This window comes from Pristiophorus japonicus, chromosome 9, assembly GCF_044704955.1.
Source record: "Pristiophorus japonicus isolate sPriJap1 chromosome 9, sPriJap1.hap1, whole genome shotgun sequence".
In the NCBI taxonomy this organism is placed as follows: Eukaryota; Metazoa; Chordata; class Chondrichthyes; family Pristiophoridae; genus Pristiophorus; species Pristiophorus japonicus.
In genome coordinates, this window is record NC_091985.1 from 151404674 (window position 1) to 151431228 (window position 26555).

Here is a 26555-nt window from a genome sequence, read left to right on the forward strand (position 1 = left end):
GATGATAAGTGGGAAAATAACGGGATGATTATCGGTGTGAATATACCGGGACGATTATCGGTGTGAATATAACCGGATTATTATCAGTGTGAATATAACGGGACGATTATCGGTGTGAATATAATGGGTTGATTATAAGTGTGAATATAACAGGGATGATTATCGGTGTGAATATAACGGGATGATTATCAGTGTGAATATAACGGGATGATTATCGGTGTGAATATAACGGGACGATTATCGGTGTGAATATAACGGGATGATGATAAGTGGGAAAATAACGGGATTATTATCAGTGTGAATATAACGGGATTATTATCGGTGTGAATATAACAGGATGATTTTCGGTGTGAATATAACGGGATGATTATCAGTGTGAATATAACGGATGATGATAAGTGGGAAAATAACGGGATGATTATCGGTGTGAATATAACGGGATGATTATCGGTGTGAATATAACGGGTTGGTTATAAGTGTGAATATAATGGATGATTTTTAGTGGGAAAATAACGGGATGATTATCGGTGTGAATATAACGGGATGATTATCGGTGTGAATATAACGGGATTATTATCGGTGTGAATGTAACGGGGATGATTATCGGCGTGAATATAACGGGATGATTATCGGTGTGAATATAAGTGATGATTATCAGTGTGAATATAACAGGGATGATTATCGGTGTGAATATAACGGGATGATTATCGGTGTGAATATAACTGGATTATTATCGGTGTGAATATAACGGGATGATTATCGGTGTGAATATAATGGATGATTTTTAGTGGGAAAATAACGGGATGATTATCGGTGTGAATATAACGGGATTATTATCGGTGTGAATATAACGGATGATGATAAGTGGGAAAATAACGGGATGATTATCGGTGTGAATATAACGGGATGATTATCGGTGTGAATATAACGGGTTGATTATAAGTGTGAATATAAGGGATGATTATCAGTGTGAATATAACAGGGATGATTATCGGTGTGAATATAACGGGATGATTATCGGTGTGAATATAACGGGATGATTATCGGTGTGAATATAATGGATGATTTTTAGTGGGAAAATAACGGGATGATTATCGGTGTGAATATAACGGGATTATTATCGGTGTGAATATAACGGATGATGATAAGTGGGAAAATAACGGGATGATTATCGGTGTGAATATAACGGGATGATTATCGGTGTGAATATAACGGGTTGATTATAAGTGTGAATATAATGGATGATTTTCAGTGTGAATATAACAGGGATGATTATCGGTGTGAATATAACGGGATGATTATCGGTGTGAATATAATGGGATGATTATCAGTGTGAATATAACGGGATGATTATCGGTGTGAATATAACGGAGATTAGTGTTAAAATAACGGGATGATTATCAGTGTGAATATAACGGGATGATTTTCAGTGTGAATATAACAGGGATGATTTTCAGTGTGAATATAACGGGATGATTATCATTGTGAATATAATGGATGATTTTCAGTGTGAATATAACGGGATGATTTTCAGTGTGAATATAACGGGATGATTATCGGTGTGAATATAACGGGATGATTTTCAGTGTGAATATAACAGGGATGATTTTCAGTGTGAATATAACGGGATGATTATCATTGTGAATATAATGGATGATTTTCAGTGTGAATATAATGGATGATTTTCATTGTGAATATAACGGGGATGATTATCGGTGTGAATATAAACGGATAATTATCGGTGTGAATATAAACGGATGATTATCGGTGTGAATATAACGGGTTGATTATAAGTGTGAATATAATGGATGATTTTCAGTGTGAATATAACAGGGATGATTATCGGTGTGAATATAACAGGGATGATTATCGGTGTGAATATAACGGGATGATTATCGGTGTGAATATAATGGGATGATTATCAGTGTGAATATAACGGGATGATTATCGGTGTGAATATAACGGAGATTAGTGTTAAAATAACGGGATGATTATCAGTGTGAATATAACGGGATGATTTTCAGTGTGAATATAACAGGGATGATTTTCAGTGTGAATATAACGGGATGATTATCATTGTGAATATAATGGATGATTTTCAGTGTGAATATAATGGATGATTTTCATTGTGAATATAACGGGGATGATTATCGGTGTGAATATAAACGGATAATTATCGGTGTGAATATAAACGGATAATTATCGGTGTGAATATAACGGATGATTATCGGTGTGAATATAACGGATGATTATCAGTTTGAATATAACGGATGATTATCGGTGTGAATATAACAGGGATGATTATCGGTGTGAATATAACGGGATGATTATCGGTGTGAATATAACGGGATGATTTTCGGTGTGACTATAACGGGATGATTATCAGTGTGAATATAACCGGATGATGATATGTCGGAAAATAACGGGATGATTATTGGTGTGAATGTAACGGGGATGATTATCGGTGTGAATATAACGGGATGATTATCAGTATGAATATAACGGATGATTATCGGTGTGAATATAACGGAATGATTATCAGTGCGAATATAACGGGATGATTATCGGTGTGAATATAACGGAGATTGGTGTGAAAATAACGGGATGATTATCAGTGTGAATATAACGGGATGATTATATGTGTGAATATAACGGGATGATTATCGGTGTGAATATAACGGGGATGATTATCGGTGTGTATATAACGGGATGACGATCGGTGTGAATATAATGGATGATTATCGGTGTGAATATAACGGGATGATTATCGGTTTGAATATAACGGGATGATTATCAGTGTGAATATAACGGGATGATTATCAGTGTGAATATAACGGGGATGATTTTCAATGTGAATATAACCGGGATGATTTTCAGTGTGAATATAACGGGGATGATTATTGGTGTGAATATAACGGGATGATTATAAGTGTGAATATAATGGATGATTTTCAGTGTGAATATAACGGATGATGATAATTGGGAAAATAACGGGATGATTATCGGTGTGAATATAACGGGGATGATTATCGGTGTGAATATAACGGGGATAATTTTCAGTGTGAATATAACGGATGATGATAAGAGGGAAAATAACGGGATGATTATCGGTGTGAATATAACGGGATGATTATCTGTGTGAATATAACGGGGATGATTATCGGTGTGAATATAACGGGGATGATTATCAGTGTGAATAAAACGGATGATGATAAGTGGGAAAATAACGGGATGATTATCGGTGTGAATATACCGGGACGATTATCGGTGTGAATATAACGGGACGATTATCGGTGTGAATATAATGGGATGATTATAAGTGTGAATATAACGGGATGATTATCAGTGTGAATATAACGGGATGATTATCGGTGTGAATGTAACGGGATGATTATCGGTGTGAATATAACGGGATGATTTTCGGTATGAATAAAACGGGATGATTATCAGTGTGAATATAACGGGATGATGATAAGTGGGAAAATAACGGGATTATTATCAGTGTGAATATAACGGGATTATTATCGGTGTGAATATAACAGGATGATTTTCGGTGTGAATATAACGGGGATGATTTTCAGTGTGAATATAACGGGATGATTATCAGTGTGAATATAACGGGATGATTATCGGTGTGAATATAACGGGATGATTATCGGTGTGAATATAACTGGTTGGTTATAAGTGTGAATATAAGGGATGATTTTTAGTGGGAAAATAACGGGATGATTATCGGTGTGAATATAACGGGATGATTATCGGTGTGAATATAACGGGATTATTATCGGTGTGAATGTAACGGGGATGATTATCGGTGTGAATATAACGGGATGATTATCGGTGTGAATATAATGGATGATTTTCAGTGTGAATATAACGGGATGATTATCAGTGTGAATATAACGGATGATGATAAGTGGGAAAATAACGGGATGATTATCGGTGTGAATATACCGGGACGATTATCGGTGTGAATATAACGGGATTATTATCAGTGTGAATATAACGGGACGATTATCGGTGTGAATATAATGGGTTGATTATAAGTGTGAATATAACAGGGATGATTATCGGTGTGAATATAACGGGATGATTATCAGTGTGAATATAACGGGATGATTATCGGTGTGAATGTAACGGGATGATTATCGGTGTGAATATAACGGGATGATTATCGGTGTGAATATAACGGGATGATGATAAGTGGGAAAATAACGGGATTATTATCAGTGTGAATATAACGGGATTATTATCGGTGTGAATATAACAGGATGATTTTCGGTGTGAATATAACGGGATGATTATCAGTGTGAATATAACGGATGATGATAAGTGGGAAAATAACGGGATGATTATCGGTGTGAATATAACGGGATGATTATCGGTGTGAATATAACGGGTTGGTTATAAGTGTGAATATAATGGATGATTTTTAGTGGGAAAATAACGGGATGATTATCGGTGTGAATATAACGGGATGTTTATCGGTGTGAATATAACGGGATTATTATCGGTGTGAATGTAACGGGGATGATTATCGGCGTGAATATAACGGGATGATTATCGGTGTGAATATAAGGGATGATTATCAGTGTGAATATAACAGGGATGATTATCGGTGTGAATATAACGGGATGATTATCAGTGTGAATATAACGGGATGATTATCGGTGTGAATGTAACGGGATGATTATCGGTGTGAATATAACGGGATGATTATCGGTGTGAATATAACGGGATGATGATAAGTGGGAAAATAACGGGATTATTATCAGTGTGAATATAACGGGATTATTATCGGTGTGAATATAACAGGATGATTTTCGGTGTGAATATAACGGGATGATTATCAGTGTGAATATAACGGATGATGATAAGTGGGAAAATAACGGGATGATTATCGGTGTGAATATAACGGGATGATTATCGGTGTGAATATAACGGGTTGGTTATAAGTGTGAATATAATGGATGATTTTTAGTGGGAAAATAACGGGATGATTATCGGTGTGAATATAACGGGATGATTATCGGTGTGAATATAACGGGATTATTATCGGTGTGAATGTAACGGGGATGATTATCGGCGTGAATATAACGGGATGATTATCGGTGTGAATATAAGGGATGATTATCAGTGTGAATATAACAGGGATGATTATCGGTGTGAATATAACGGGATGATTATCGGTGTGAATATAACGGGATGATTATCGGTGTGAATGTAACGGGATGATTATCGGTGTGAATATAACGGGATGATTTTCGGTATGAATAAAACGGGATGATTAACAGTGTGAATATAACGGGATGATGATAAGTGGGAAAATAACGGGATTATCAGTGTGAATATAACGGGATTATTATCGGTGTGAATATAACAGGATGATTTTCGGTGTGAATATAACGGGGATCATTTTCAGTGTGAATATAACGGGATGATAATCAGTGTGAATATAACGGGATGATTATCAGTGTGAATATAACGGATGATGATAAGTGGGAAAATAACGGGATGATTATCGGTGTGAATATAACGGGATGATTATCGGTGTGAATATAACGGGATTATTATCGGTGTGAATGTAACGGGGATGATTATCGGTGTGAATATAACGGGATGATTATCGGTGTGAATATAATGGATGATTTTCAGTGTGAATATAACGGGATGATTATCAGTGTGAATATAACGGATGATGATAAGTGGGAAAATAACGGGATGATTATCGGTGTGAATATACCGGGACGATTATCGGTGTGAATATAACGGGATTATTATCAGTGTGAATATAACGGGACGATTATCGGTGTGAATATAATGGGTTGATTATAAGTGTGAATATAACAGGGATGATTATCGGTGTGAATATAACGGGATGATTATCAGTGTGAATATAACGGGATGATTATCGGTGTGAATGTAACGGGATGATTATCGGTGTGAATATAACGGGATGATTATCGGTGTGAATATAACGGGATGATTATCGGTGTGAATATAACGGGATGATGATAAGTGGGAAAATAACGGGATTATTATCAGTGTGAATATAACGGGATTATTATCGGTGTGAATATAACGGATGATGATAAGTGGGAAAATAACGGGATGATTATCGGTGTGAATATAACGGGATGATTATCGGTGTGAATATAACGGGTTGATTATAAGTGTGAATATAAGGGATGATTATCAGTGTGAATATAACAGGGATGATTATCGGTGTGAATATAACGGGATGATTATCGGTGTGAATATAACGGGATGATTATCGGTGTGAATATAATGGATGATTTTTAGTGGGAAAATAACGGGATGATTATCGGTGTGAATATAACGGGATTATTATCGGTGTGAATATAACGGATGATGATAAGTGGGAAAATAACGGGATGATTATCGGTGTGAATATAACGGGATGATTATCGGTGTGAATATAACGGGTTGATTATAAGTGTGAATATAATGGATGATTTTCAGTGTGAATATAACAGGGATGATTATCGGTGTGAATATAACGGGATGATTATCGGTGTGACTATAACGGGTTGATTATAAGTGTGAATATAATGGATGATTTTCAGTGTGAATATAACAGGGATGATTATCAGTGTGAATATAACGGGATGATTATCGGTGTGAATATAACGGGATGATTATCGGTGTGAATATAATGGGATGATTATCAGTGTGAATATAACGGGATGATTATCGGTGTGAATATAACGGAGATTAGTGTTAAAATAACGGGATGATTATCAGTGTGAATATAACGGGATGATTTTCAGTGTGAATATAATGGATGATTTTCAGTGTGAATATAACGGGATGATTATCAGTGTGAATATAACGGGATGATTTTCAGTGTGAATATAACAGGGATGATTTTCAGTGTGAATATAACGGGATGATTATCATTGTGAATATAATGGATGATTTTCAGTGTGAATATAATGGATGATTTTCAGTGTGAATATAACGGGGATGATTATCGGTGTGAATATAAACGGATAATTATCGGTGTGAATATAAACGGATAATTATCGGTGTGAATATAACGGATGATTATCGGTGTGAATATAACGGATGATTATCAGTTTGAATATAACGGATGATTATCGGTGTGAATATAACAGGGATGATTATCGGTGTGAATATAACGGGATGATTATCGGTGTGAATATAACGGGATGATTTTCGGTGTGACTATAACGGGATGATTATCAGTGTGAATATAACCGGATGATGATATGTCGGAAAATAACGGGATGATTATTGGTGTGAATGTAACGGGGATGATTATCGGTGTGAATATAACGGGATGATTATCAGTATGAATATAACGGATGATTATCGGTGTGAATATAACGGAATGATTATCAGTGCGAATATAACGGGATGATTATCGGTGTGAATATAACGGAGATTGGTGTGAAAATAACGGGATGATTATCAGTGTGAATATAACGGGATGATTATATGTGTGAATATAACGGGATGATTATCGGTGTGAATATAACGGGATGATTATCGGTGTGAATATAACGGGGATGATTATCGGTGTGTATATAACGGGATGACTATCGGTGTGAATATAATGGATGATTATCGGTGTGAATATAACGGGATGATTATCGGTTTGAATATAACGGGATGATTATCAGTGTGAATATAACGGGATGATTATCAGTGTGAATATAACGGGGATGATTTTCAATGTGAATATAACCGGGATGATTTTCAGTGTGAATATAACGGGGATGATTATTGGTGTGAATATAACGGGATGATTATAAGTGTGAATATAATGGATGATTTTCAGTGTGAATATAATGGATTATTTTCAGTGTGAATATAACGGATGATGATAATTGGGAAAATAACGGGATGATTATCGGTGTGAATATAACGGGGATGATTATCGGTGTGAATATAACGGGGATAATTTTCAGTGTGAATATAACGGATGATGATAAGAGGGAAAATAACGGGATGATTATCGGTGTGAATATAACGGGATGATTATCTGTGTGAATATAACGGGGATGATTATCGGTGTGAATATAACGGGATGATTATCTGTGTGAATATAACGGGGATGATTATCGGTGTGAATATAACGGGGATGATTATCAGTGTGAATAAAACGGATGATGATAAGTGGGAAAATAACGGGATGATTATCGGTGTGAATATACCGGGACGATTATCGGTGTGAATATAACGGGACGATTATCGGTGTGAATGTAACGGGATGATTATCGGTGTGACTATAACGGGTTGATTATAAGTGTGAATATAATGGATGATTTTCAGTGTGAATATAACAGGGATGATTATCAGTGTGACTATAACAGGGATGATTATCGGTGTGAATGTAACGGGATGATTATCGGTGTGAATATAACGGGATTATTATCGGTGTGAATATAACGGATGATGATAAGTGGGAAAATAACGGGATGATTATCGGTGTGAATATAACGGGATGATTATCGGTGTGAATATAACGGGTTGATTATAAGTGTGAATATAATGGATGATTTTCAGTGTGAATATAACAGGGATGATTATCGGTGTGAATATAACGGGATGATTATCGGTGTGACTATAACGGGTTGATTATAAGTGTGAATATAATGGATGATTTTCAGTGTGAATATAACAGGGATGATTATCAGTGTGACTATAACAGGGATGATTATCGGTGTGAATATAACGGGATGATTATCGGTGTGAATATAACGGGATGATTATCGGTGTGAATATAATGGGATGATTATCAGTGTGAATATAACGGGATGATTATCGGTGTGAATATAACGGAGATTAGTGTTAAAATAACGGGATGATTATCAGTGTGAATATAACGGGATGATTTTCAGTGTGAATATAATGGATGATTTTCAGTGTGAATATAACGGGATGATTATCAGTGTGAATATAACGGGATGATTTTCAGTGTGAATATAACAGGGATAATTTTCAGTGTGAATATAACGGGATGATTATCATTGTGAATATAATGGATGATTTTCAGTGTGAATATAATGGATGATTTTCAGTGTGAATATAACGGGGATGATTATCGGTGTGAATATAAACGGATAATTATCGGTGTGAATATAACGGATGATTATCGGTGTGAATATAACGGATGATTATCAGTTTGAATATAACGGATGATTATCGGTGTGAATATAACAGGGATGATTATCGGTGTGAATATAACGGGATGATTATCGGTGTGAATATAACGGGATGATTTTCGGTGTGACTAAAACGGGATGATTATCAGTGTGAATATAACCGGATGATGATATGTCGGAAAATAACGGGATGATTATTGGTGTGAATGTAACGGGGATGATTATCGGTGTGAATATAACGGGATGATTATCAGTATGAATATAACGGATGATTATCGGTGTGAATATAACGGAATGATTATCAGTGCGAATATAACGGGATGATTATCGGTGTGAATATAACGGAGATTGGTGTGAAAATAACGGGATGATTATCAGTGTGAATATAACGGGATGATTATATGTGTGAATATAACGGGATGATTATCGGTGTGAATATAACGGGATGATTATCGGTGTGAATATAACGGGGATGATTATCGGTGTGTATATAACGGGATGACTATCGGTGTGAATATAATGGATGATTATCGGTGTGAATATAACGGGATGATTATCGGTTTGAATATAACGGGATGATTATCAGTGTGAATATAACGGGATGATTATCAGTGTGAATATAACGGGGATGATTTTCAATGTGAATATAACCGGGATGATTTTCAGTGTGAATATAACGGGGATGATTATTGGTGTGAATATAACGGGATGATTATAAGTGTGAATATAATGGATGATTTTCAGTGTGAATATAATGGATTATTTTCAGTGTGAATATAACGGATGATGATAATTGGGAAAATAACGGGATGATTATCGGTGTGAATATAACGGGGATGATTATCGGTGTGAATATAACGGGGATAATTTTCAGTGTGAATATAACGGATGATGATAAGAGGGAAAATAACGGGATGATTATCGGTGTGAATATAACGGGATGATTATCTGTGTGAATATAACGGGGATGATTATCGGTGTGAATATAACGGGGATGATTATCAGTGTGAATAAAACGGATGATGATAAGTGGGAAAATAACGGGATGATTATCGGTGTGAATATACCGGGACGATTATCGGTGTGAATATAACGGGACGATTATCGGTGTGAATATAATGGGATGATTATAAGTGTGAATATAACGGGATGATTATCAGTGTGAATATAACGGGATGATTATCGGTGTGAATGTAACGGGATGATTATCGGTGTGAATATAACGGGATTATTATCGGTGTGAATATAACGGATGATAATAAGTGGGAAAATAACGGGATGATTATCGGTGTGAATATAACGGGATGATTATCGGTGTGAATATAACGGGTTGATTATAAGTGTGAATATAATGGATGATTTTCAGTGTGAATATAACAGGGATGATTATCAGTGTGACTATAACAGGGATGATTATCGGTGTGAATATAACGGGATGATTTTCAGTGTGAATATAATGGATGATTATCGGTGTGAATATAACGGAGATTAGTGTTAAAATAACGGGATGATTATCAGTGTGAATATAACGGGATGATTTTCAGTGTGAATATAATGGATGATTTTCAGTGTGAATATAACGGGATGATTATCAGTGTGAATATAACGGGATGATTTTCAGTGTGAATATAACAGGGATGATTTTCAGTGTGAATATAACGGGATGATTATCATTGTGAATAAATGGATGATTTTCAGTGTGAATATAATGGATGATTTTCAGTGTGAATATAACGGGGATGATTATCGGTGTGAATATAAACGGATAATTATCGGTGTGAATATAACGGATGATTATCGGTGTGAATATAACGGATGATTATCAGTTTGAATATAACGGATGATTATCGGTGTGAATATAACGGGATGATTATCAGTGTGAATATAACGGGATGATTATCGGTGTGAATGTAACGGGATGATTATCGGTGTGAATATAACGGGATGATTTTCGGTATGAATAAAACGGGATGATTATCAGTGTGAATATAACGGGATGATGATAAGTGGGAATATAACGGGGATGATTTTCAGTGTGAATATAACGGGATGATTATCAGTGTGAATATAACGGGATGATTATCAGTGTGAATATAACGGATGATGATAAGTGGGAAAATAACGGGATGATTATCGGTGTGAATATAACGGGATGATTATCGGTGTGAATATAACGGGTTGGTTATAAGTGTGAATATAAGGGATGATTTTTAGTGGGAAAATAACGGGATGATTATCGGTGTGAATATAACGGGATGATTATCGGTGTGAATATAACGGGATTATTATCGGTGTGAATGTAACGGGGATGATTATCGGTGTGAATATAACGGGATGATTATCGGTGTGAATATAATGGATGATTTTCAGTGTGAATATAACGGGATGATTATCAGTGTGAATATAACGGATGATGATAAGTGGGAAAATAACGGGATGATTATCGGTGTGAATATACCGGGACGATTATCGGTGTGAATATAACGGGATTATTATCAGTGTGAATATAACGGGACGATTATCGGTGTGAATATAATGGGTTGATTATAAGTGTGAATATAACAGGGATGATTATCGGTGTGAATATAACGGGATGATTATCAGTGTGAATATAACGGGATGATTATCGGTGTGAATGTAACGGGATGATTATCGGTGTGAATATAACGGGATGATTATCGGTGTGAATATAACGGGATGATTATCGGTGTGAATATAACGGGATGATTATCGGTGTGAATATAACGGGATGATTATCGGTGTGAATATAACGGGATGATTATCGGTGTGAATATAACGGGATAATTATCGGTGTGAATATAATGGATGATTTTCAGTGTGAATACAATGGATGATTTTCAGTGTGAATATAACGGGATGATTTTCAGTGTGAATCTAATGGGGATGATTATCGGTGTGATTATAACGGGATGATTATCGGTGTGAATATAACGGGATGATTTTCGGTGTGAATATAACGGGATGATTATCAGTATGAATATAACGGATGATTATCGGTGTGAATATAACGGAATGATTATCAGTGCGAATATAACGGGATGATTATCGGTGTGAATATAACGGAGATTAGTGTGAAAATAACGGGATGATTATCAGTGTGAATATAACGGGATGATTATCAGTGTGAATATAATGGGGATGATTATCGGTGTGAATATAACTGGGATGATTATCGGTGTGAATATAACGGGGATGATTATCGGTGTGAATATAACGGGGATGATTATCGGTGTGAATATAACGGGATGATTATCGGTGTGAATATAACGGGATGATTTTCAGTGTGAATATAACAGGGATGAATTTCAGTGTGAATATAACGGGATGATTATCAGTGTGAATATAACGGGATGATTATCAGTGTGAATATAATGGATGATTTTCAGTGTGAATATAATGGATGATTTTCAGTGTGAATATAACGGATGATTATCAGTGTGAATATAACGGGGATGATTATCGTTGTGAATATAACGGGATGATTATCGGTGTGAATATAACGGGGATGATTATCAGTGTGAATATAACGGGATGATTATCAGTGTGAATATAATGGGGATGATTATCGGTGTGAATATAACTGGGATGATTATCGGTGTGAATATAACGGGGATGATTATCGGTGTGAATATAACGGGGATGATTATCGGTGTGAATATAACGGGGATGATTATCGGTGTGAATATAAATGGATAATTATCGGTGTGAATATAACGGGACGATTATCGGTGTGAATATAACGGATGATTATCAGTGTGAATATAACGGATGATTATCAGTGTGAATATAACGGATGATTATCAGTGTGAATATAACGGGGATGATTATCGTTGTGAATATAACGGGATGATTATCGGTGTGAATATAACGGGATGATTATCAGTGTGAATATAACGGGATGATTATCAGTGTGAATATAACCGGATGATGATATGTCGGAAAATAACGGGATGATTATTGGTGTGAATGTAACGGGGATGATTATCGGTGTGAATATAACGGGATGATTATCAGTGCGAATATAACGGGATGATTATCGGTGTGAATATAACGGAGATTAGTGTGAATATAACGGGATGATTATCAGTGCGAATATAACGGGGATGATTATCGGTGTGAATATAACGGGGATGATTATCGGTGTGAATATAACAGGATGATTATCAGTGTGAATATAATGGGGATGATTATTGGTGTGAATATAACGGGATGATTATCGGTGTGAATATAACGCGATGATTATCTGTGTGAATATAACGCGATGATTATCGGCGTGAATATAATGTGATGATTATCAGTGTGAATATAACGGATGATCAGTGGGAAAATAATGGGATGATTATCGGTGTGAATATAACGGGATGATTATCTGTGTGAATATAACGGGAATGATTATCGGTGTGAATATAACTGGGATGATTATCAGTGTGAATATAACGGATGATGATAAGTGGGAAAATAACGGGATGATTATCGGTGTCAATATAACGGGACGATTATCGGTGTGAATATAACGGGATGATTATCGGTGTGAATATAACGGATGATTATCGGTGTGAATAAAGCGGGATGATTATCAGTGTGAATATAACGGGATGATTATCGTTGTGAATATAACGGGATGATTATCGGTGTGAATATAACGGGGATGATTATTGGTGTGAATATAACGGTATGATTATCGGTGTGAATATAGCGTTATGATTATCGGTGTGAATATAACGGGATGACTATCGGTGTGAATATAATGGATGATTATCGGTGTGAATATAACGGGATGATTTTCAGTGTGAATATAACGGGGATGATTATCGGTGTGAATATAACGGGATGACTATCGGTGTGAATATAATGGATGATTATCGGTGTGAATATAACGGGATGATTTTCAGTGTGAATATAACGGGGATGATTATTGGTGTGAATATAACGGGATGATTATAAGTGTGAATGTAATGGATGATTTTCAGTGTGAATAGAATGGATTATTTTCAGTGTGAATATAACGGATGATGATAATTGGGAAAATAACGGGATGATTATCGGTGTGAATATAACGGGATGATTATCTGTGTGAATATAACGGGGTGATTATCGGTGTGAATATAACGGGGATGATTATCAGTGTGAATATAACGGATGATGATAAGTGGGAAAATAATGGGTTGATTATCGGTGTGAATATAACGGGATGATTATCAGTGTGAATATAACGGATGATTATCAGTGTGAATATAACGGATGATTATCGGTGTGAATATAACGGGGATGATTATCGTTGTGAATATAACGGGATGATTATCGGTGTGAATATAACGGGATGATTTTCGGTGTGAATATAACGGGATGATTATCAGTGTGAATATAACCGGATGATGATATGTCGGAAAATAACGGGATGATTATTGGTGTGAATGTAACGGGGATGATTATCGGTGTGAATATAACGGGATGATTATCAGTGCGAATATAACGGGATGATTATCGGTGTGAATATAACGGAGATTAGTGTGAATATAACGGGATGATTATCAGTGCGAATATAACGGGGATGATTATCGGTGTGAATATAACGGGGATGATTATCGGTGTGAATATAACGGGATGATTATCAGTGTGAATATAATGGGGATGATTATTGGTGTGAATATAACGGGATGATTATCGGTGTGAATATAACGCGATGATTATCTATGTGAATATAATGCGATGATTATCGGCGTGAATATAATGTGATGATTATCAGTGTGAATATAACGGATGATCAGTGGGAAAATAGCGGGATGATTATCGGTGTGAATATAACGGGATGATTATCTGTGTGAATATAACGGGATGATTATCGGTGTGAATATAACAGGATGATTATCGGTGTGAATATAACAGGATGATTATTAGTGTGAATATAACGGGATGATTATATGTGTGAATATAATGGATGATTTTCAGTGTGAATATAACGGGATGATTTTCAGTGTGAATCTAATGGGGATGATTATCGGTGTGATTATAACGGGATGATTATCGGTGTGAATATAACGGGATGATTTTCGGTGTGAATATAACGGGATGATTATCAGTATGAATATAACGGATGATTATCGGTGTGAATATAACGGAATGATTATCAGTGCGAATATAACGGGATGATTATCGGTGTGAATATAACGGAGATTAGTGTGAAAATAACGGGATGATTATCAGTGTGAATATAATGGGGATGATTATCGGTGTGAATATAACGGGATGATTATCGGTGTGAATATAACGGGGATGATTATCGGTGTGAATATAACGGGGATGATTATCGGTGTGAATATAACGGGATGATTATCGGTGTGAATATAACGGGATGATTTTCAGTGTGAATATAACAGGGATGATTATCGGTGTGAATATAACGGGATGATTATCAGTGTGAATATAATGGATGATTTTCAGTGTGAATATAATGGATGATTTTCAGTGTGAATATAACGGGGATGATTATCGGTGTGAATATAAACGGATAATTATCGGTGTGAATATAACGGGACGATTATCGGTGTGAATATAACGGATGATTATCAGTGTGAATATAACGGATGATTATCAGTGTGAATATAACGGATGATTATCGGTTTGAATATAACGGGGATGATTATCGGTGTGAATATAACGGGATGATTATCGGTGTGAATATAACGGGATGATTTTCGGTGTGAATATAACGGGATGATTATCGGTGTGAATATAACGGGATGATTATCAGTGCGAATATAACGGGATGATTATCGGTGTGAATATAACGGAGATTAGTGTGAATATAACGGGATGATTATCAGTGCGAATATAACGGGGATGATTATCGGTGTGAATATAACGCGATGATTATCGGCGTGAATATAATGTGATGATTATCAGTGTGAATATAACGGATGATCAGTGGGAAAATAACGGGATGATTATCGGTGTGAATATAACGGGATGATTATCTGTGTGAATATAACGGGAATGATTATCGGTGTGAATATAACTGGGATGATTATCAGTGTGAATATAACGGATGATGATAAGTGGGAAAATAACGGGATGATTATCGGTGTGAATATAACGGGACGATTATCGGTGTGAATATAACGGGACGATTATCGGTGTGAATATAATGGGATGATTATCAGTGTGAATATAACAGGGATGATTATCGTTGTGAATATAACGGGATGATTATCGGTGTGAATATAACGGGATGATTATCGGTGTGAATATAACGGGATTATTATCGGTGTGAATATAACGCGATGATTATATGTGTGAATATAACGGGATGATTATCGGTGTGAATATAACGGGATGATTATCGGTGTGAATATAACGGATGATTATCGATGTGAATATAACGGGATGATTATCAGTGTGAATATAACGGGATGATTATCAGTGTGAAAAAAACGGGGATGATTATCAGTGTGAATATAACGGGATGATTATCGGTGTGAATATAACGGGGATGATTATCGGTGTGAATATAACGGTATGATTATCGGTGTGAATATAGCGTTATGATTATCGGTGTGAATATAACGGGATGACTATCGGTGTGAATATAATGGATGATTATCGGTGTGAATATAACGGGACGATTATCGGTGTGAATATAACGGATGATTATCAGTGTGAATATAACGGATGATTATCAGTGTGAATATAACGGATGATTATCGGTTTGAATATAACGGGGATGATTATCGGTGTGAATATAACGGGATGATTATCGGTGTGAATATAACGGGATGATTTTCGGTGTGAATATAACGGGATGATTATCGGTGTGAATATAACGGGATGATTATCAGTGCGAATATAACGGGATGATTATCGGTGTGAATATAACGGAGATTAGTGTGAATATAACGGGATGATTATCAGTGCGAATATAACGGGGATGATTATCGGTGTGAATATAACGCGATGATTATCGGCGTGAATATAATGTGATGATTATCAGTGTGAATATAACGGATGATCAGTGGGAAAATAACGGGATGATTATCGGTGTGAATATAACGGGATGATTATCTGTGTGAATATAACGGGAATGATTATCGGTGTGAATATAACTGGGATGATTATCAGTGTGAATATAACGGATGATGATAAGTGGGAAAATAACGGGATGATTATCGGTGTGAATATAACGGGACGATTATCGGTGTGAATATAACGGGACGATTATCGGTGTGAATATAATGGGATGATTATCAGTGTGAATATAACAGGGATGATTATCGTTGTGAATATAACGGGATGATTATCGGTGTGAATATAACGGGATGATTATCGGTGTGAATATAACGGGATTATTATCGGTGTGAATATAACGCGATGATTATATGTGTGAATATAACGGGATGATTATCGGTGTGAATATAACGGGATGATTATCGGTGTGAATATAACGGATGATTATCGATGTGAATATAACGGGATGATTATCAGTGTGAATATAACGGGATGATTATCAGTGTGAAAAAAACGGGGATGATTATCAGTGTGAATATAACGGGATGATTATCGGTGTGAATATAACGGGGATGATTATCGGTGTGAATATAACGGTATGATTATCGGTGTGAATATAGCGTTATGATTATCGGTGTGAATATAACGGGATGACTATCGGTGTGAATATAATGGATGATTATCGGTGTGAATATAACGGGATGATTTTCAGTGTGAATATAACGGGGATGATTATTGGTGTGAATATAACGGGATGATTGTAAGTGTGAATGTAATGGATGATTTTCAGTGTGAATATAATGGATTATTTTCAGTGTGAATATAACGGATGATGATAATTGGGAAAATAACGGGATGATTATCGGTGTGAATATAACAGGATGATTATCGGTGTGAATATAACAGGATGATTATTAGTGTGAATATAACGGGATGATTATATGTGTGAATATAACGGGATGATTATCGGTGTGAATATAACGGGATGATTATCGGTGTGAATATAACGGGATGATTTTCAGTGTGAATCTAATGGGGATGATTATCGGTGTGATTATAACGGGATGATTATCGGTGTGAATATAATGGGGATGATTATCGGTGTGAATATAACGGGATGATTATCGGTGTGAATATAACGGGGATGATTATCAGTGTGAATATAAACGGATAATTATCGGTGTGAATATAACAGGACGATTATCGGTGTGAATATAACGGGATGATTATCGGTGTGAATATAACGGGATGATTTTCAGTGTGAATATAACGGGATGATTTTCAGTGTGAATCTAATGGGGATGATTATCGGTGTGATTATAACGGGATGATTATCGGTGTGAATATAACGGGATGATTTTCGGTGTGAATATAACGGGATGATTATCAGTATGAATATAACGGATGATTATCGGTGTGAATATAACGGAATGATTATCAGTGCGAATATAACGGGATGATTATCGGTGTGAATATAACGGAGATTAGTGTGAAAATAACGGGATGATTATCAGTGTGAATATAACGGGATGATTATCAGTGTGAATATAATGGGGATGATTATCGGTGTGAATATAACGGGATGATTATCGGTGTGAATATAAACGGATAATTATCGGTGTGAATATAACGGGACGATTATCGGTGTGAATATAACGGGATGATTATCGGTGTGAATATAACGGGATGATTATCAGTGCGAATATAACGGGATGATTATCGGTGTGAATATAACGGAGATTAGTGTGAATATAACGGGATGATTATCAGTGTGAATATAACGGATGATTATCGGTGTGAATATAACGGGGATGATTATCGTTGTGAATATAACGGGATGATTATCGGTGTGAATATAACGGGATGATTTTCGGTGTGAATATAACGGGATGATTATCAGTGTGAATATAACCGGATGATGATATGTCGGAAAATAACGGGATGATTATTGGTGTGAATGTAACGGGGATGATTATCGGTGTGAATATAACGGGATGATTATCAGTGCGAATATAACGGGATGATTATCGGTGTGAATATAACGGAGATTAGTGTGAATATAACGGGATGATTATCAGTGCGAATATAACGGGGATGATTATCGGTGTGAATATAACGGGGATGATTATCGGTGTGAATATAACGGGATGATTATCAGTGTGAATATAATGGGGATGATTATTGGTGTGAATATAACGGGATGATTATCGGTGTGAATATAACGCGATGATTATCTATGTGAATATAATGCGATGATTATCGGCGTGAATATAATGTGATGATTATCAGTGTGAATATAACGGATGATCAGTGGGAAAATAGCGGGATGATTATCGGTGTGAATATAACGGGATGATTATCTGTGTGAATATAACGGGATGATTATCGGTGTGAATATAACAGGATGATTATCGGTGTGAATATAACAGGATGATTATTAGTGTGAATATAACGGGATGATTATATGTGTGAATATAATGGATGATTTTCAGTGTGAATATAACGGGATGATTTTCAGTGTGAATCTAATGGGGATGATTATCGGTGTGATTATAACGGGATGATTATCGGTGTGAATATAACGGGATGATTTTCGGTGTGAATATAACGGGATGATTATCAGTATGAATATAACGGATGATTATCGGTGTGAATATAACGGAATGATTATCAGTGCGAATATAACGGGATGATTATCGGTGTGAATATAACGGAGATTAGTGTGAAAATAACGGGATGATTATCAGTGTGAATATAATGGGGATGATTATCGGTGTGAATATAACGGGATGATTATCGGTGTGAATATAACGGGGATGATTATCGGTGTGAATATAACGGGGATGATTATCGGTGTGAATATAACGGGATGATTATCGGTGTGAATATAACGGGATGATTTTCAGTGTGAATATAACAGGGATGATTATCGGTGTGAATATAACGGGATGATTATCAGTGTGAATATAATGGATGATTTTCAGTGTGAATATAATGGATGATTTTCAGTGTGAATATAACGGGGATGATTATCGGTGTGAATATAAACGGATAATTATCGGTGTGAATATAACGGGACGATTATCGGTGTGAATATAACGGATGATTATCAGTGTGAATATAACGGATGATTATCAGTGTGAATATAACGGATGATTATCGGTTTGAATATAACGGGGATGATTATCGGTGTGAATATAACGGGATGATTATCGGTGTGAATATAACGGGATGATTTTCGGTGTGAATATAACGGGATGATTATCGGTGTGAATATAACGGGATGATTATCAGTGCGAATATAACGGGATGATTATCGGTGTGAATATAACGGAGATTAGTGTGAATATAACGGGATGATTATCAGTGCGAATATAACGGGGATGATTATCGGTGTGAATATAACGCGATGATTATCGGCGTGAATATAATGTGATGATTATCAGTGTGAATATAACGGATGATCAGTGGGAAAATAACGGGATGATTATCGGTGTGAATATAACGGGATGATTATCTGTGTGAATATAACGGGAATGATTATCGGTGTGAATATAACTGGGATGATTATCAGTGTGAATATAACGGATGATGATAAGTGGGAAAATAACGGGATGATTATCGGTGTGAATATAACGGGACGATTATCGGTGTGAATATAACGGGACGATTATCGGTGTGAATATAATGGGATGATTATCAGTGTGAATATAACAGGGATGATTATCGTTGTGAATATAACGGGATGATTATCGGTGTGAATATAACGGGATGATTATCGGTGTGAATATAACGGGATTATTATCGGTGTGAATATAACGCGATGATTATATGTGTGAATATAACGGGATGATTATCGGTGTGAATATAACGGGATGATTATCGGTGTGAATATAACGGATGATTATCGATGTGAATATAACGGGATGATTATCAGTGTGAATATAACGGGATGATTATCAGTGTGAAAAAAACGGGGATGATTATCAGTGTGAATATAACGGGATGATTATCGGTGTGAATATAACGGGGATGATTATCGGTGTGAATATAACGGTATGATTATCGGTGTGAATATAGCGTTATGATTATCGGTGTGAATATAACGGGATGACTATCGGTGTGAATATAATGGATGATTATCGGTGTGAATATAACGGGATGATTTTCAGTGTGAATATAACGGGGATGATTATTGGTGTGAATATAACGGGATGATTGTAAGTGTGAATGTAATGGATGATTTTCAGTGTGAATATAATGGATTATTTTCAGTGTGAATATAACGGATGATGATAATTGGGAAAATAACGGGATGATTATCGGTGTGAATATAACAGGATGATTATCGGTGTGAATATAACAGGATGATTATTAGTGTGAATATAACGGGATGATTATATGTGTGAATATAACGGGATGATTATCGGTGTGAATATAACGGGATGATTATCGGTGTGAATATAACGGGATGATTTTCAGTGTGAATCTAATGGGGATGATTATCGGTGTGATTATAACGGGATGATTATCGGTGTGAATATAATGGGGATGATTATCGGTGTGAATATAACGGGATGATTATCGGTGTGAATATAACGGGGATGATTATCAGTGTGAATATAAACGGATAATTATCGGTGTGAATATAACAGGACGATTATCGGTGTGAATATAACGGGATGATTATCGGTGTGAATATAACGGGATGATTTTCAGTGTGAATATAACGGGATGATTTTCAGTGTGAATCTAATGGGGATGATTATCGGTGTGATTATAACGGGATGATTATCGGTGTGAATATAACGGGATGATTTTCGGTGTGAATATAACGGGATGATTATCAGTATGAATATAACGGATGATTATCGGTGTGAATATAACGGAATGATTATCAGTGCGAATATAACGGGATGATTATCGGTGTGAATATAACGGAGATTAGTGTGAAAATAACGGGATGATTATCAGTGTGAATATAACGGGATGATTATCAGTGTGAATATAATGGGGATGATTATCGGTGTGAATATAACGGGATGATTATCGGTGTGAATATAAACGGATAATTATCGGTGTGAATATAACGGGACGATTATCGGTGTGAATATAACGGGATGATTATCGGTGTGAATATAACGGGATGATTATCAGTGCGAATATAACGGGATGATTATCGGTGTGAATATAACGGAGATTAGTGTGAATATAACGGGATGATTATCAGTGCGAATATAACGGGGATGATTATCGGTGTGAATATATCGCGATGATTATCGGCGTGAATATAATGTGATGATTATCAGTGTGAATATAACGGGATGATTATCTGTTTGAATATAACGGTAATGATTATCGGTGTGAATATAACTGGGATGATTATCAGTGTGAATATAACGGGTTGATTATAAGTGTGAATATAACGGGATGATTATCGGTGTGAATATAACGGGATGATTATCGGTGTGAATATAACGGGGTGATTATCGGTGTGAATATAATGGGGATGAATATCGGTGTGAATATAACGGGATGATTATCGGTGTGAATATAACGGGATGATTATCGGTGTGAATATTATGGGATGATTATCGGTGTGAATATAACGGGATGATTATCGGTGTGAATATAACGGGATGATTATCGGTGTGAATATAACGGGATGATTATCGGTGTGAATATAACAGGATGATTATTAGTGTGAATATAACGGGACGATTATCAGTGTGAATATAACGGGTGCCGAAAACAATTGCAGTTGTTTTGTGCTTGTCTGATTTCACCTCCTGTGTTACACCCACCTTTGTCATTCAGACTACTTTGACTTACTTTTCTATTGAATGCTTGACCACGGTAACTATTTCAGTAATTTCTTACGATCCTACATTTCTACTCCAGAGGCATAATGTGATCTCATCTCATCAAATTCAAAGGCACCTTAAAAGAAGTGAAAGCTGGGGTGGAATTCATTAATTTCAGTAACATGTGCACTACATTTACTGACTTGCAAACAATAACTGATTCATCTTTGCTTCTTGTCACCTACTGACCCACTCTCACCCTTACATGGAATGATAAAGCAGGACATGTTCAAAATCAACGAGCAAAGACTTACTTGTGGGACCGACCAGAAGAAATTGGTGTGAATGGTGAAGTGAAGAATATGGTAAACTGCAATAGAATTGCCTGGTGATTTAAATCTTTGCATAACAAAGTATAAATTCTGATCTCCTGCCGTCTGTCAATTGTTCCCACAAGCTGTCCAGGTTGGTTATAAATGACGCAGTTGCCTGGGCCCCAAGCTCTGGAACTCCCTCCCTAAACCGCTCCACATCCTCTCTTTCCTCATTCCCCTGAAAACCTACCTCTTTGACCCAACTTTTTGTCTTCTGCCCTAATTTCTCCTAAAGTGGCTCGGTATCAAATTGTGTCTGATTGCACTCCTGTGAGGCAACTTAGGATGTTTTTGCTGCATTAAATGCACGATAGATATAAATGCAGGTTGATTTGTTGGTCTAATACCCCTTGTTTAACTGTAGTATTGCAGAAATCCAGATGGCGATCTCAATGGCCCATGGTGTTACACGACGGATCCCAAAAAAAAATACGATTACTGCGATCAAATTCCCTCCTGCGGTAAATTCTACTTCTGCATTAGCTGTGTGTACACTTCATGCGTGACGTTCGTTAACCTTGACAACATGTCTCTGGTGACACTGTTCCCTTTGCTGAGGTATTGCAACAGTCACAGGTTGCAGAGTGTGATATATGCCACATACTTCCCCCTGCATTGCAATTGGTGTAAGGGCGATCGATCGATTCCTGCTCACTCCCATTGTGGGACCTGTAGCTCAGCCTATCGCACAGCTCAGAGACAAGAGGCCTGGAACTGTCCTTCTCCATTCACTCTGACCCCATAGTTACTGTGGGGGGGGGGGGGCGGGTGCCTCTGGTTATGTAATGCACGGGATACTCGTGAATACCAGCGGTCCGGCGGCTCTGTCCAATTTAACGGCCTTTGGAGAGGCTGGCTGTCGGGCGGGGAGTCCCAAGAAGGAAGGTCACAGTCCAGGAGCGGACAGAGAGAGAGAGATCAGGCGGGGCGGGGAATGGATCACAGGGTAGATGGGGAGGTTGAGGATCGGTAAAGGGGGGTGAGAGCGAGAGGTCGGGGGAGATGGGAAGGTGAGAGATGGAGGTCGGGGGAGATGGGGGGCGTGATAGCTGGAGGTCGGGAGAGATGAGGGGGTGAGAGCGGGAGGTCGGGAGAGATGAGGGGGTGAGAGATGGAGGTCGGGGGAGATGGGGGGCATGATAGCTGGAGGTCGGGAGAGATGAGGGGGTGAGAGATGGAGGTCGGGGGAGATGGGGGGCGTGATAGCTGGAGGTCGGGAGAGATGAGGGGGTGAGAGCGGGAGGTCGGGAGAGATGAGGGGGTGAGAGCTGGAGGTCGGGGGAGATGGGGGGGGAGAGCAGGGGTCAGGGGAGAGTGGGGGTCGGGGGGAGAGCAGGAGGAGAACGCAGGTCGGGGGGGAGCGCAGGTCGGGGGAAAACGGGGGAGAACACGGGTCAGGGGGAGATCGCGGGTCGGGGAGGGGAGAGCGCGGGACAGGAAGATCGGGGGGAGAGCAGGGGTCGGGGGAAGAGCGGTGGACTGGAAGGTCGGGGGGAGAGTGGGGTCGGGAGAGAACGGGGCTCAGGGGAGAGCGACGGTTGGGGGAGAGCAGGTAAGGGGATGGGAGCGCGGGTTGGGAGAGCGGGATGGCGGGAAGGTCGGGGGAAGGCGCGGTTGTGGGGAAGAATAGGGGGCAGGAAGGTCGGGGGGAGAACGGGGGTCGGGGAAAGCGGGGGTGGGAGGGAGAGCGGGGGTCGGGGGGAGAGCGGGGTGGGAGGGAGAGCGGGGGGTGGGAGGGAGAGCGGGGGGTGGGGGGGAGAGCGGGGGGCAGGAAGGTCAGGGGGAGAACAAGGGTCGGGGGGCGAGCGGGGATGGGGGGAGGGCGGGGGTGTGGGGAGAGCAGGGAGCGGAAAGGTCAGGGGAAGGACGGGGATGGGGGGAGAGCAGGGGTTGAGGGGAGAGCGGGGGTCATCAGGGGGAGAGTGCGAGACGGAGGGCAGAGTGGGAGTCTGGAGGGAGAGCGGGGGTTGCGGGGAGAGCGGGGTGAGAGTGGGAGTCGGGTGGAGAGCGTGGGTCGGGTGGAGGGCGGGGTTGGGGGGAGAGCAGGGGGCGGGAAGGTCGAGGGGAGGACAGGGATGGGGGGGGGGGAGAGCAAGGGTCGAGTGGAGAGAGCAAGGGTCGACGGGAGAGCGGGGGTCAGGGGGAGAGCGGAGGGAGAGTGGGAGTCCAAGGAGAGAGCGGAAATCCGGGGGGAGAGCAGGGGTCGGGGGGAGAGCGGGGTGAGAGTGGGAGTCTGGGGAGAGAGCAGGGTGAGAGTGGGAGTCTGGGGGAGTGCGAGGGTCGGGGTGAGACCAGTGAAAAAGAAGAGCGGTAAGAGAAGGGATAACCAGCCGTGGATAACCAAGGAAATAAAGGAGAGTATCAAATTAAAAACCAATGCGTATAAGGTGGCCAAGGTTAGTGGGAAACTAGAAGATTGGGAAAATTTTAAATGACAGAAAAGAATGACTAAGAAAGCAATAAAGAAAGGAAAGATAGATTACGAAAGTAAACTTGCGCAAAACATAAAAACAGATAGTAAAAGCTTTTACCGATATATAAAACGGAAAAGAGTGACTAAAATAAATGTTGGTCCTTTAGAAGATGAGAAGGGGGATTTAATAATGGGAAATGTGGAAATGGCTGAGACCTTAAACAATTATTTTGCTTCGGTCTTTACAGTGGAAGGCACAAAAACCATGCCAAAAATTGCTGGTCACGGGAATGTGGGGAGGGAGGACCTTGAGACGATCACTATCACTAGGGGGGTAGTGCTGGACAGGCTAATGGGACTCAAGGTAGACAAGTCCCCTGGTCCTGATGAAATGCATCCCAGGGTATTAAAAGAGATGGCGGAAGTTATAGCAGATGCATTCGTTATAATCTACCAAAATTCTCTGGACTCTGGGGAGGTACCAGCGGATTGGAAAGCAGCTAATGTAACGCCTCTGTTTAAAAAAGGGGGCAGACAAAAGGCAGGTAACTATAGGCCGGTTAGTTTAACATCTGTAGTGGGGAAAATGCTTGAAGCTATCATTAAGGAAGAAATAGTGGGACATCTAGATAGGAATAGTGCAATCAAGCAGACGCAACATGGATTCATGAAGGAGAAATCATGTTTAACTAATTTACTGGAATTCTTTGAGGATATAACGAGCATGGTGGATAGAGGTGTACCGATGGATGTGGTGTATTTAGATTTCCAAAAGGCATTCGATAAGGTG

General features: G+C 38.3%; 1 protein-coding gene across 1 annotated transcript in view; it reads left to right on the forward strand.

The window, feature by feature from the left end:
• The window catches only part of plg (plasminogen), a 283880-nt gene that overhangs the window by 204488 nt on the left and 52837 nt on the right, over nt 1–26555 (forward strand). Inside the window, exon 15 of the mRNA XM_070891008.1 lies at nt 23717–23813. Coding sequence (XP_070747109.1) covers nt 23717–23813 — 97 coding nt within the window. The remainder of the gene's footprint in view (nt 1–23716; nt 23814–26555) is intronic.